This window comes from Rutidosis leptorrhynchoides, chromosome 4 (genome assembly GCF_046630445.1).
Source record: "Rutidosis leptorrhynchoides isolate AG116_Rl617_1_P2 chromosome 4, CSIRO_AGI_Rlap_v1, whole genome shotgun sequence".
Lineage (NCBI taxonomy): Eukaryota > Viridiplantae > Streptophyta > Magnoliopsida > Asterales > Asteraceae > Rutidosis > Rutidosis leptorrhynchoides.
Genome location: NC_092336.1, coordinates 482,306,852 through 482,322,401, shown reverse-complemented (window position 1 = coordinate 482,322,401; position 15,550 = coordinate 482,306,852). Strand labels below are relative to the sequence as shown.

The following is a 15,550-nucleotide window of genomic DNA, read 5'->3' as shown; positions in this document are numbered from 1 at the left end:
CTTGAGATACCATAGACACGTATACAATGTTTCGACCTATCATGTTGACACATCTATATATATTTCGGAACAACCATAGACACTCTATATGTGAATGTTGGAGTTAGCTATACAGGGTTGAGGTTGATTCCAAAATATATATAGTTTGAGTTGTGATCAATACTGAGATACGTATACACTGGGTCGTGGATTGATTCAAGATAATATTTATCGATTTATTTCTGTACATCTAACTGTGGACAACTAGTTGTAGGTTACTAACGAGGACAGCTGACTTAATAAACTTAAAACATCAAAATATATTAAAAGTGTTGTAAATATATTTTGAACATACTTTGATATATATGTATATATTGTTATAGGTTCGTGAATCAATCAGTGGCCAAGTCTTACTTCCCGACGAAGTAAAAATCTGTGAAAGTGAGTTATAGTCCCACTTTTAAAATCTAATATTTTTGGGATGAGAATACATGCAGGTTTTATAAATGATTTACAAAATAGACACAAGTACGTGAAACTACATTCTATGGTTGAATTATCGAAATCGAATGTGCCCCTCTTTATTTAGTCTGGTAATCTAAGAATTAGGGAACATACACCCTAATTGACGTGAATCCTAAAGATAGATCTATTGGGCCTAACAAACCCCATCCAAAGTACCGGATGCTTTAGTACTTCGAAATTTATATCATATCCGAAGGGTGTCCCGGAATGATGGGGATATTCTTATATATGCATCTTGTTAATGTCGGTTACCAGGTGTTCACCATATGAATGATTTTTATCTCTATGTATGGGATGTGTATTGAAATATGAAATCTTGTGGTCTATTGTTACGATTTGATATATATAGGTTAAACCTATAACTCACCAACATTTTTGTTGACGTTTAAAACATGTTTATTCTCAGGTGAATATTAAGAGCTTCCGCTGTTGCATACTAAAATAAGGACAAGATTTGGAGTCCATGTTTGTATGATATTGTGTAAAAACTGCATTCAAGAAACTGATTTCGATGTAACATATTTGTATTGTAAACCATTATGTAATGGTCGTGTGTAAACAGGATATTTTAGATTATCATTATTTGATAATCTACGTAAAGCTTTTTAAACCTTTATTTATGAAATAAAGGTTATGGTTTGTTTTAAAAATGAATGAAGTCTTTGAAAAATGTCTCATATAGAGGTCAAAACCTCGCAACGAAATCAATTAATATGGAACGTTTTTAATCAATAAGAACGGGACATTTCAGTTGGTATCCGAGCGTTGGTCTTAGAGAACCAGAATTTTTCATTAGTGTGTCTTATCGAGTTTGTTAGGATGCATTAGTGAGTCTGGACTTCGACCGTTTTTACTTGAAAAATGATTGATTAACAAATTTTGTTGGAAACTATATATTTTTAACATGTGAATATTATGTGATATATTAATCTCTTAACGCGTTTGATATTATGTGATAGATGTCTACCTCTAGAACAAGTCCCATTGACTCACCTAATAATAAGGAAGAGTCAAATGTAAATTGGAATGATTCGTGGACTGATTCACAAGTTCCCGAAGAGGAACCGGAAGAAGAGTCGGAACCGGAAGAAGAATCGGAACAGGATGAAGAAATAGAACCGGTGGGGGAAATAATAAAACGGTTAAGTAAAAGAAAATCCTCAACCAACCGACCAAGGTTAATTATGGTCAATGGTGTTTCCGCCAAGGAAGCAAAATATTGGGAGGATTACCAATTCTCCGATGAATCGGATTCCGACGAGAATTCCGATGATGTTATAGAAATTACCCTAACTGAATTTAAAAAGGCAATAGAAAATAATAAGGGAAAGGGCATAAAAATAGAGAAATCTAATTCCAACCCCGATGAACTTTATATGTATCGTCAATCCCCGAGGACCTTAAGTTGTAACAATGACCCGGGAACCTCTAAACCACCAGGTTTTTCTAAACCAATGTGGATAACGACGGCTCGTATTAGGGGAACATCATATATCCCTAGAAACTTGGCAAAAAGAACCAAAACTGAAGAAGAAGAAACAAGCGAGTCGGAATAAGATAGTTGTATTCGTGTGGTGTAATATAAGTAATATAGTGTGCTTATGCTTTATGATATATGTAAAAATTGCTTGTATTAATAAGTATTTTTTTTTTATGAATCTAACTCTTGTCTATTTTACAGTATAAAAAACACAAAATGGATAGACAACCCAATATTTTAAGAGACCTACCCGGAGACATGATTGATGAAATCTTGTCTAGAGTCGGTCAGAATTCTTCGGCACAACTATTTAAGGCGAGATCAGTTTGTAAGACATTCGAAGAACGTTCCAAGAATGCCTTGGTTTATAAAAGGCTTTCGTTCGAAAGATGGGGGATATCACATTGGGAAATCCATAAGTTACGATGTGTTTACTTTGACGCATATATTGCGGGGAACCCAAATGCTATTTTACGCAATGGGTTAAGAAATTATTTTGACTCAATATATCCGAATATTGGACTTCGTGATTTAGAAAAAGCGGCTAACATGCAACATAAAGAAGCATGTTATGCTTACGGATTAGTAATGTTCGCTTCTCACCAAAGTGAGAACAAGAACATCTGGCTACAACTATTAAACAAAACGTTCCCACAAGTGACGGAGTCGGTAATTGGGGTAAGAAATGAGGTTTTTATATTGTTACGGGACTGTTGGACATTACGTAACCCTCGTCCCTTTGACGACGTTACAACACGCTGTCTTATCAACGGCCATAACGGTTATATTCCACAAGACCAAGGATGGGAAGTAATCCTAGTAAAACCAGAATGCATGACTTGTTTCTGGACGTATGAATTACGTGTTTTTATTGCCTTTGCTGAACGACTTGTGTACTAGCTAGAATTATCTTCACAACCATCTTGTATCAAATTTATTGTGTGCTATATTTCATGCTATATGTAAAATAAGCGGTATTGTAAGTTTGTAAAATATTGTATAAAAGTTTGAACGCGAAATATTATTATAATCAGTTTTTCATATAGAATTGTAGTAGTTGAATTGTATATTAGCTACTAAGTATGAACTTAACGGTTAGGTACTACCCGAATTTAAATTTATAAAACGCTAATATGAAGAAAAAGCTTTTATAAATGAGTTCATATTATGCTACGAAATACTATTAACTGCTCTTAATATTCTGTATGATTAACTTATTCCATTTGACTATTTTGAAGGAAATGGCACCGACTACTCGACACACCGTGAATATGAATGAAGAGGAATTCCGTACTTTTATAGCTTCAAACATAGCCGAAGTACAGGCTGCGCTACATACCAACAATAACCTTGGATCTAGCAGTACAGGAAATCGTGTAGGATGCACCTACAAAGAATTCACTGCCTGCAAACCTTTGGAATTTGATGGAACCGAAGGACCGATCGGATTGAAACGGTGGACCGAGAAGGTCGAATCGGTGTTTGCCATAAGTAAGTGTACTGAAGAGGACAAAGTGAAGTACGCTACGCATACCTTCACAGGTTCTGCGTTAACATGGTGGAATACCTATCTAGAGCAAGTGGGACAAGACGATGCGTACGCACTACCGTGGTCAGCATTCAAGAACTTGATGAACGAGAAGTACCATCCCAGAACCGAGGTCAATAAGCTCAAAACAGAACTTAGAGGGTTACGAACCCAAGGATTTGATATTACCACGTACGAAAGACGATTCACAGAATTGTGCCTATTGTGTCCGGGAGCATTCGAAGATGAGGAAGAGAAGATCGACGCGTTTGTGAAAGAATTACAGGAAAGAATCCAAGAAGATATAAGTTCACACGAGCCCGCCTCCATACAACAGGCATGTAGAATGGCTCACAAACTAGTGAACCAGATTGAAGAAAGAATTAAAGAACAGACTGCTGAAGAGGCCAATGTGAAGCAAGTCAAAAGAAAGTGGGAGGAAAACGGTGATAAGAATCACCAATACAACAACAACAGCAATTACAACAATTATCGCAACAATTATCCCAACAATCGCAACATCAATCGCAACTACAACAAACGGCCCAACAACAACAACAACGACAACAACAACAACAGCAACTACAACAATCATCCCAACAACAATAATAACCGCAACAACAACAACAACAATCAGAAGCAGCTATGCCAAAGGTGTGAAAAGTATCACTCGGGGTTCTGCACCAAATTTTGCAACAAGTGTAAAAGAAATGGTCATAGCGCGGCGAAGTGTGAGGTCTACGGACCAGGGGTTAATAGAACGAAAGGAACAAATGGTGTCGGAACGAGTAATGGCGGAGCAAGTAGTGTCGGAGCAAGTTATGCCAATGTAGTTTGTTATAAATGTGGAAAACCAGGCCACATTATTAGAAATTGCCCGAACCAGGAGAACACGAATGGACAAGGCCGCGGAAGAGTTTTCAATATTAATGTGGCAGAGGCACAAGAAGACCCGGAGCTTGTTACGGGTACGTTTCTTATTGACAATAAATCTGCTTACGTTTTATTTGATTCGGGTGCGGATAGAAGTTATATGAGTAGAGATTTTTGTGCTAAATTAAGTTGTCCATTGACGCCTTTGGATAGTAAATTTTTACTCGAATTAGCAAATGGTAAATTAATTTCAGCAGATAATATATGTCGGAATCGAGAAATTAAACTGGTTAGCGAAACATTTAAGATTGATTTGATACCAGTAGAGTTAGGGAGTTTTGATGTGATAATCAGTATGGACTGGTTGAAAGAAGTAAAAGCAGAGATCGTTTGTTACAAAAATGCAATTCGCATTATACGAGAAAAAGAAAAACCCTTAATGGTGTACGGAGAAAAGGGCAACACGAAGCTACATCTTATTAGTAATTTGAAGGCACAAAAACTAATAAGAAAAGGTTGCTATGCTGTTCTAGCACACGTCGAGAAAGTACAAACTGAAGAAAAGAGCATCAATGATGTTCCCATTGCAAAAGAATTTCCCGATGTATTTCTGAAAGAATTACCGGGATTACCCCCACATCGATCCGTTGAATTTCAAATAGATCTTGTACCAGGAGCTGCACCAATAGCTCGTGCTCCTTACAGACTCGCACCCAGCGAGATGAAAGAACTGCAAAGCCAATTACAAGAACTTTTAGAGCGTGGTTTCATTCGACCAAGCACATCACCGTGGGGAGCTCCTGTTTTGTTTTTCAAGAAGAAAGATGGTACATTCAGGTTGTGTATCGACTACCGAGAGTTGAACAAACTTACCATCAAGAACCGCTACCCACTACCGAGAATCGACGACTTATTTGATCAACTACAAGGCTCGTCTATTTATTCAAAGATTGACTTACGTTCCGGGTATCATCAAATGCGGGTGAAAGAAGATGATATTCCAAAGACTGCTTTCAGAACACGTTACGGTCATTACGAGTTTATGGTCATGCCGTTTGGTTTAACTAATGCACCAGCTGTGTTCATGGACCTTATGAACCGAGTGTGTGGACCATACCTTGACAAGTTTGTCATTGTTTTCATTGATGACATACTTATTTACTCAAAGAATGACCAAGAACAAGGTGAACATTTGAGAAAGGTGTTAGAAGTATTGAGGAAGGAAGAATTGTACGCTAAGTTTTCAAAGTGTGCATTTTGGTTGGAAGAAGTTCAATTCCTCGGTCACATAGTGAACAAAGAAGGTATTAAGGTGGATCCGGCAAAGATAGAAACTGTTGAAAAGTGGGAAACCCTGAAAACTCCGAAACACATACGCCAATTTTTAGGACTAGCTGGTTACTACAGAAGGTTCATCCAAGACTTTTCCAGAATAGCAAAACCCTTGACTGCATTAACGCATAAAGGGAAGAAATTTGAATGGAATGATGAACAAGAGAAAGCGTTTCAGTTATTGAAGAAAAAGCTAACTACGGCACCTATATTGTCATTGCCTGAAGGGAATGATGATTTTGTGATTTATTGTGACGCATCAAAGCAAGGTCTCGGTTGTGTATTAATGCAACGAACGAAGGTGATTGCTTATGCGTCTAGACAATTGAAGATTCACGAACAAAATTATACGACGCATGATTTGGAATTAGGCGCGGTTGTTTTTGCATTAAAGACTTGGAGGCACTACTTATATGGGGTCAAAAGTATTATATATACCGACCACAAAAGTCTTCAACACATATTTAATCAGAAACAACTGAATATGAGGCAGCGTAGGTGGATTGAATTATTGAATGATTACGACTTTGAGATTCGTTACCACCCGGGGAAGGCAAATGTGGTAGCCGATGCCTTGAGCCAGAAGGACGGAGAACCCATTCGAGTAAAATCTATGAATATAATGATTCATAATAACCTTACTACTCAAATAAAGGAGGCGCAACAAGGAGTTTTAAAAGAGGGAAATTTAAAGGATGAAATACCCAAAGGATCGGAGAAGTATCTTAATATTCGGGAAGTCGGAACCCGGTATAGGGCTGAAAGGATTTGGGTACCAAAATTTGGAGATATGAGAGAAATGTTACTTAGAGAAGCTCATAAAACCTGATAATCAATACATCCTGGAACGTGGAAGATGTACAAGGATCTCAAGAAACATTTTTGGTGGCCGGGTATGAAAGCCGATGTTGCTAAATATGTAGGAGAATGTTTGACGTGTTCTAAGGTCAAAGCTGAGCATCAGAAACCATCAGGTCTGCTTCAACAACCCGAAATCCCGGAATGGAAATGGGAAAACATTACCATGGATTTCATCACTAAATTGCCAAGGACTGCAAGTGGTTTTGATACTATTTGGGTAATAGTTGATCGTCTCACCAAATCCGCACACTTCCTACCAATAAGAGAAGATGACAAGATGGAGAAGTTAGCACGACTGTATTTGAAGGAAGTCGTCTCCAGACATGGAATACCAATCTCTATTATCTCTGATAGGGATGGCAGATTTATTTCAAGATTCTGGCAGACATTACAGCAAGCATTAGGAACTCGTCTAGACTTGAGTACTGCCTATCATCCACAAACTGATGGGCAGAGCGAAAGGACGATACAAACGCTTGAAGACATGCTACGAGCATGTGTTATTGATTTCGGAAACAGTTGGGATCGACATCTACCGTTAGCAGAATTTTCCTACAACAACAGCTACCATTCAAGCATTGAGATGGTGCCGTTTGAAGCACTTTATGGTAGAAAGTGCAGGTCTCCGATTTGCTGGAGTGAAGTGGGGGATAGACAGATTACGGGTCCGGAGATTATACAAGAAACTACCGAGAAGATCATCCAAATTCAACAACGGTTGAAAACCGCCCAAAGTCGATAAAAGAGCTACGCTGACATTAAAAGAAAAGATATAGAATTTGAAATTGGAGAGATGGTCATGCTTAAAGTTGCACCTTGGAAAGGCGTTGTTCGATTTGGTAAACGAGGGAAATTAAATCCAAGGTATATTGGACCATTCAAGATTATTGATCGTGTCGGACCAGTAGCTTACCGACTTGAGTTACCTCAACAACTCGCGGCTGTACATAACACTTTCCACGTCTCGAATTTGAAGAAATGTTTTGCTAAAGAAGATCTTACTATTCCATTAGATGAAATCCAAATCAATGAAAAACTCCAATTCATCGAAGAACCCGTCGAAATAATGGATCGTGAGGTTAAAAGACTTAAGCAAAACAAGATACCAATTGTTAAGGTTCGATGGAATGCTCGTAGAGGACCCGAGTTCACCTGGGAGCATGAAGATCAGATGAAGAATAAATACCCGCATCTATTTCCAGAAGATTCGTCAACACCTTCAACAGCTTAAAATTTCGGGACGAAATTTATTTAACGGGTAGGTACTGTAGTGACCCGAACTTTTCCATGTTTATATATATTAATTAAGATTGATATTTACATGATTAAATGTTTCCAACATGTTAAGCAATCAAACTTGTTAAGACTTGATTAATTGAAATATGTTTCATATAGACAATTGACTACCCAAGTTGACCGGTGATTCACGAACGTTAAAACTTGTAAAAACTATATGATGACATATATATGGTTATATATATAGTTAACATGATATTATGATAAGTAAACATATCATGAAGTATATTAATAATGAACTACATATGTAAAAACAAGACTACTAACTTAATGATTTTGAAACGAGACATATATGTAACGATTATCGTTGTAACGACATTTAATGTATATATATCATATTAAGAGATATTCGTACATCATAATATCATGATAATATAATAATTTAAAATCTCATTTGATATTATAAACATTGGGTTAACAACATTTAACAAGATCGTTAACCTAAAGGTTTCAAAACAACACTTACATGTAACGGCTAACGATGACTTAACGACTCAGTTAAAATGTATATACATGTAGTGTTTTAATATGTATTCATACACTTTTGAAAGACTTCAAGACACTTATCAAAATACTTCTACTTAACAAAAATGCTTACAATTACATCCTCGTTCAGTTTCATCAACAATTCTACTCGTATGCATCCGTATTCGTACTCGTACAATACACAGCTTTTAGATGTATGTACTATTGGTATATACACTCCAATGATCAGCTCTTAGCAGCCCATTTGAGTCACCTAACACATGTGGGAGCCATCATTTGGCAACTAGCATGAAATATCTCATAAAATTACAAAAATATGAGTAATCATTCATGACTTATTTACATGAAAACAAAATTACATATCCTTTATATCTAATCCATACACCAAGGACCAAAAACACCTACAAACACTTTCATTCTTCAATTTTCTTCATCTAATTGATCTCTCTCAAGTTCTATCTTCAAGTTCTAAGTGTTCTTCATAAATTCCAAAAGTTCTAGTTTCATAAAATCAAGAATACTTTCAAGTTTGCTAGCTCACTTCCAATCTTGTAAGGTGATCATCCAACCTCAAGAAATCTTTGTTTCTTACAGTAGGTTATCATTCTAATACAAGGTAATAATCATATTCAAACTTTGGTTCAATTTCTATAACTATAACAATCTTATTTCAAGTGATGATCTTACTTGAACTTGTTTTCGTGTCATGATTCTGCTTCAAGAACTTCGAGCCATCCAAGGATCCGTTGAAGCTAGATCCATTTTTCTCTTTTCCAGTAGGTTTATCCAAGGAACTTAAGGTAGTAATGATGTTCATAACATCAATTTATTCATACATATAAAGCTATCTTATTCGAAGGTTTAAACTTGTAATCACTAGAACATAGTTTAGTTAATTCTAAACTTGTTCGCAAAAAAAAGTTAATCCTTCTAACTTGACTTTTAAAATCAACTAAACACATGTTATATATCTATATTATATGCTAACTTAATGATTTAAAACCTGGAAACACGAAAAACACCGTAAAACCGGATTTACGCTGTCGTAGTAACACCGCGGGCTGTTTTGGGTTAGTTAATTAAAAACTATGATAAACTTTGATTTAAAAGTTGTTATTCTGAGAAAATGATTTTTATTATGAACATGAAACTATATCCAAAAATTATGGTTAAACTCAAAGTGGAAGTATGTTTTCTAAAATGGTCATCTAGACGTCGTTCTTTCGACTGAAATGACTACCTTTACAAAAACGACTTGTAACTTATTTTTCCGACTATAAACCTATATTTTTCTGTTTAGATTCATAAAATAGAGTTCAATATGAAACCATAGCAATTTGATTCACTCAAAACGGATTTAAAATGAAGAAGTTATGGGTAAAACAAGATTGGATAATTTTTCTCATTTTAGCTACGTGAAAATTGGTAACAAATCTATTCCAACCATAACTTAATCAACTTGTATTGTATATTATGTAATCTTGAGATACCATAGACACGTATACAATGTTTCAACCTATCATGTTGACACATCTATATATATTTCGGAACAACCATAGACACTCTATATGTGAATGTTGGAGTTAGCTATACAGGGTTGAGGTTGATTCCAAAATATATATAGTTTGAGTTGTGATCAATACTGAGATACGTATACACTGGGTCGTGGATTGATTCAAGATAATATTTATCGATTTATTTCTGTACATCTAACTGTGGACAACTAGTTGTAGGTTACTAACGAGGACATCTGACTTAATAAACTTAAAACATCAAAATATATTAAAAGTGTTGTAAATATATTTTGAACATACTTTGATATATATGTATATATTGTTATAGGTTCGTGAATCAACCAGTGGCCAATTCTTACTTCCCGACGAAGTAAAAATCTGTGAAAGTGAGTTATAGTCCCACTTTTAAAATCTAATATTTTTGGGATGAGAATACATGCAGGTTTTATAAATGATTTACAAAATAGACACAAGTACGTGAAACTACATTCTATGGTTGAATTATCGAAATCGAATATGCCCCTCTTTATTTAGTCTGGTAATCTAAGAATTAGGGAACAGACACCCTAATTGACGCGAATCCTAAAGATAGATCTATTGGGCCTAACAAACCCCATCCAAAGTACCGGATGCTTTAGTACTTCGAAATTTATATCATATCCGAAGGGTGTCCCGGAATGATGGGGATATTCTTATATATGCATCTTGTTAATGTCGGTTACCAGGTGTTCACCATATGAATGATTTTTATCTTTATGTATGGGATGTGTATTGAAATATGAAATCTTGTGGTTTATTGTTACGATTTGATATATATAGGTTAAACCTATAACTCACCAACATTTTTGATGACGTTTAAAGCATGTTTATTCTCAGGTGAATATTAAGAGCTTCCGCTGTTGCATACTAAAATAAGGACAAGATTTGGAGTCCATGTTTGTATGATATTGTGTAAAAACTGCATTCAAGAAACTGATTTCGATGTAACATATTTGTATTGTAAACCATTATGTAATGGTCGTGTGTAAACAGGATATTTTAGATTATCATTATTTGATAATCTACGTAAAGCTTTTTAAACCTTTATTTATGAAATAAAGGTTATGGTTTGTTTTAAAAATGAATGCAGTCTTTGAAAAGCGTCTCATATAGAGGTCAAAACCTCGCAACGAAATCAATTAATATGGAACGTTTTTAATCAATAAGAACGGGACATTTCAGTATCCAACCCCACATCTTCACCTCGTGGAAATCGCAAGTTCAAACCAATCACTGAGCAACCCAATAACACCTAACCCGAGGCCTATTTGACGAAGTCAACTAAGTCAACAACGCCGACAACAACATCAAGCCCACAAAAGACTCAACGACGGGATAAATGGAAAAAATGAACCAAACTAACAGCAGCTGAACAGATCCAAATGCATAATCAAGTCGTAAAGAAACCAGTCATCTCCGAAAATTTTGAAAGTACATTTTCAAACCCCCAGACTCAAGTAATGCGCCAGTAATCGCCAGCAACAACTGGTGACCGTCAGCGACAACCAACCGCCACCATCACCATTTTAAGTCACCAGCGACCACAAGGGCCGTCAACAACATCATCAGCCATCTTCAACCACTAACAACAGCCAGACAGCACCAATGGCAGCTCGCGGTGGTCACCGACCAGTGTTAGCCACCACATTTGCCCTAGAGCCAGTAACAGTCGCTAGCAACCACTTAAGGCTGTGAGCAGCCACCACCTGCCCTCAGCAATCTCCGGCAATAACTGGACCATCGAGGTCTGCCGAATTTCAACACAAAACACGATCCTCCTTACCCCTGCCATATCTACCCCTAGCCGAAACCGAAGCCCAACCTAGTGAGATGTGGAGTTCCAGGCGGAACTCGTCGCCTAGTAACCAAACTGAGAAGTAGAATGGAGGCAGAGACGGAGAAAAGAAGCTGCAAGGCAAACCCAACCACCGGTCGGAATCGCCACCAATAAAACACTTTAAAACCCTAACGATTCCCAGAATCCGAGTAGGAAACGCTCGGATTCGTGACCTAAAAACCAGAGAAGAGACCGGAGCTGTAGATCGACGCAAAAAACCGTCGGAGAAGGGACAAAGGACCTTTTTTCCAACGAAAAACTAGTAAAACCGAACCACCAGCGAGATGTCGATGGTCGAAGACGACATCATCACCAGATCTACAAAACAGGCTATGGGTACTTGAAAGGAGATTTTGGTGGTGTTAATGGAAGTTTATGGTGGTGTTAGGTGGGTTTGAAAAGCTCCGGTCAAAGAGGGATAAGATGGGTGAGAGAAAATGTAGGTAGACAGTACTTGTTTGTATTGTGTTAGGTGTGTTTTTTTATACTATACACATCTGCCATTTAAGTATCATCTGCCATTATTATCTCCATATCTCGTATGTCTTGCTTCAATATATTCCCCAACCTACCAACATCTTCCATTTGTTGTTGTAATACTAATAACAAAATCCTAGAGTAGCAATAAAAAAAACAATGGTTACATGTTTTTTAGATGAATCAATTTCGGCCCATTTATTTATTAGTCGGTCAATTTGGGTTTTTTCTCAAATGAATCAAACTGGTCCATTTAAATTAGGGTTGTTAACGATCTGAACTCAAACGATCAGGAAGAATTTGAGCTCGACTCATTTAACCATTAATCGGCTCGTACTCGATAAAAATATACTACCTAGTACGAGTTCAAAATCGAACTCAAATATACTTTTTATGTTCGAACTCGAACTCGATATCCGTTTAAATTTTTTAAAAAGTAAATGATCAAAATTTTAACTAGCTAAATGCTAGTATTCATGCTCGAACTCGAACTCGATTAAGCTCGTTTAAAATCCTTAAAGATCCTTTAGCAATAATTAAATTAAAGCAATAATTTATAATTATATTAGTATAAAAAAAATAAACTTAATTAATTGAATAAATACTTAGATGTATAAGCAATGTATTTTATTTTAAATTTAAATAATTATAGTAGTTTAAAAGATAATAATAATAGTAGTAGTAGTAGTAGTAGTAGTAGTAGTAGTAGTAGTAATAATAATAATAATAATAATAATAATAATAATAATAATAATAATAATAACAACAACAGTAACAGTAACAATAATAATAACAAAGTCATTGGCCGGATGGATCATAACTATTAACTATTAAGTGTATACAAAATCCTAAATCATGTAGTTATTTAGTTATGCTAATAGATAGGGGTGTTCATTGAACCGCTAAAACCGGTAAAATCGGGGTATTTGGATTGGTTTGACCGGGTTGAGTTATTAAACTCCGATCTAACACTTTGAGAATTGATCAAACCGGTTATTTAGTTTGATTACAAATTGAGAATCGGTCAAGCCGTTAAACCGGTCAACCCGGAACGCCTCAAATCGTACCAAACCGTCCAGCAAGAAAATTTACTCAGTTTGACCTGATTTGACATATGTTAAAATCGCGAATGCCAGCTTAATTTGAGATTTAGTCAAAATCGGATCAAACCAGTCCGTGAACACTCACCATGGATATAAATAAAATTTTCGGACCATATTTAATGGCAATTTAGACCCCACACCCAACACAAAAATATGATGTTTTGCAATCTAAGAATCTAACGAACCAAATGGGTCAACTGGCCAACCCGATTATGTTTTTATAATAAGTAATTTGATCTGTCGACCTAGAAAGTCCTATCAACACCACAAAGTTTCGTAGTTGGACCGAAAACAACCTTGTTGACCTATTCGGTTTGTAAACTCTGTTGAAGTTCCGAACCGTTTATGTAATCAGTTATGGTTTGGGTGATATCAATTTCTGAACCCAAGTTCACCAGAATTTTTGGTCCCTAAAAAACTTGATCGATTATACAAAGTGATGATCTATTGATAAAAATCAATCAATAGAACAACACGTGTCTATCTTATTTTCTAAACATGAACGTCAAATGTGATCAACTAAAGTGAACATGACAAATTAAACCAAACAGGATCTTCTTAACAATTTACAGGTCTCTACAATTTACAGGTCCTAGAGGAAAATAAAAATGGACTCACATATATGTTAAATTTTTTTACTCCGCATAAAAAATAATATTTCAATTTATCTATTTATATACTTATTTATATTCTTACATTGTATTTAACTATTAAAAACAAGGTATTTTAACTTTGATTGACAATTTTATATTTGATTTGATTAAATATATTGAGAATAATATTTACATATTCAAAATTTTGGACCCTTCTAAATTTTGGACCCTATGCTCGAAGACAACTCTAAACCAGAAACAATTTTATACAATACTAATAATCGACAAAAAAAAAAAAAAAAAAAATCGAAACAAACATCAAATTAAACGTGATGTTACAATATAACGATGACTTTTCATAGTTCTTCCATCATAAACACCTGGGACAATAGACAATTTCTTAAAACTCTTGTCAAAAAGATTAAATCTTTTAATCTCATTAAGATATTTCACCACCATAAATGTATCTTTTTCTTCCTCACCTCTAACAATATCTAAAACTTCCAACCACATGCCATTATGAAGTTGAGCAATAAATTGATCAATCTCAACTTGATACATGACCACCCATCTTGAATTATAGCTCATCATTTCATAAACGATTAATTTCATTTGCCCGTTCAAACGAACCAAATCCGATAAATGTAAACGCCCACCGGATTCCCCAAAGTAACAAACGGACATTACCATCCCAGAACCCTGCATTTTCATAGAAGATGGTAACTCCAACTTTTGAAACTTTTTTATACCCAACTTAAAATAATACCATGAATCGATATGATTATTAAATGGAGACCAATATATGCCCCCATTCACATACACTCCACACGATAAATAAGGCACGTGATTAGGCGTATATAACGTCTCGTTTAATTCCTTCCATCTCTTTGTTTTAGAAGAGCAATCGCGATTTTGATACACATAAACGAGTTTGTAATATCGACAATCGGCTGGATGAACAGCAAGACCCATGAAAGAACAACCTCCTTCTACTGATGGAATATTTTCAAATTGTTTAGTGGTTGGATTAAACACGTAGTATTCGCGAGTATTAGTGTATTACTACAGCAAAGAAGTAATCTGTTACAAGGTTGCAGGATTATAATGCCACGTGGCTCTAGATAAAAAGCTGGACTACCAAAAGGGGGATTCTTGTTGTTGTTAACATCAAACAGAACGTATAAATCGCCATAAAAAAGACCAGGTGATTGTTAGTTAATGTAACGCGCAGCAATATTGACAGAATAGTGATGGTGATTTATTCATTGCAAATCATGCCCTATAAATAGATTGTAAATTTGTAACCAAACCTAATGGACTTAAGAAGATACTAGAACATGGGCCCTTATAGATGTGGGCTTACAAAAAAGATAACATGATATAACTAAATATAATGTGGGCTAATATTCCCCCGCAGTTGGAGCGAGAGCTGCGCGAACGCTCAAACTGGAGCGAAACTCATTAAATAAGAAAGTGGGTAGTCCTTTGGTGAAGATGTCAGCATACTGATAACGGGAAGGCACGTGTAGAAATCGAACATGACCCTTCGTGACAAGATCACGAACAAAGTGTATGGCAATCTCGATATGCTTGGTTCGTTGATGCTGAACCGGGTTACCAGACATGT

General features: G+C 35.9%; 1 protein-coding gene across 1 annotated transcript; it reads right to left on the bottom strand.

Moving 5' to 3' along the window:
- Nucleotides 1-14,138: 14,138 nt before the first annotated feature.
- Nucleotides 14,139-14,895, bottom strand: LOC139842346 (F-box protein At5g07610-like). Its single transcript, XM_071832496.1, has 2 exons — nucleotides 14,304-14,895; nucleotides 14,139-14,197 (listed from the first exon to the last, which is right to left on the bottom strand). Exons 1-2 carry the CDS (start codon nucleotides 14,893-14,895, stop codon nucleotides 14,139-14,141), a joined length of 651 nt encoding a protein of 216 aa, XP_071688597.1.
- Between the last annotated feature and the right edge of the window lie 655 nt (nucleotides 14,896-15,550).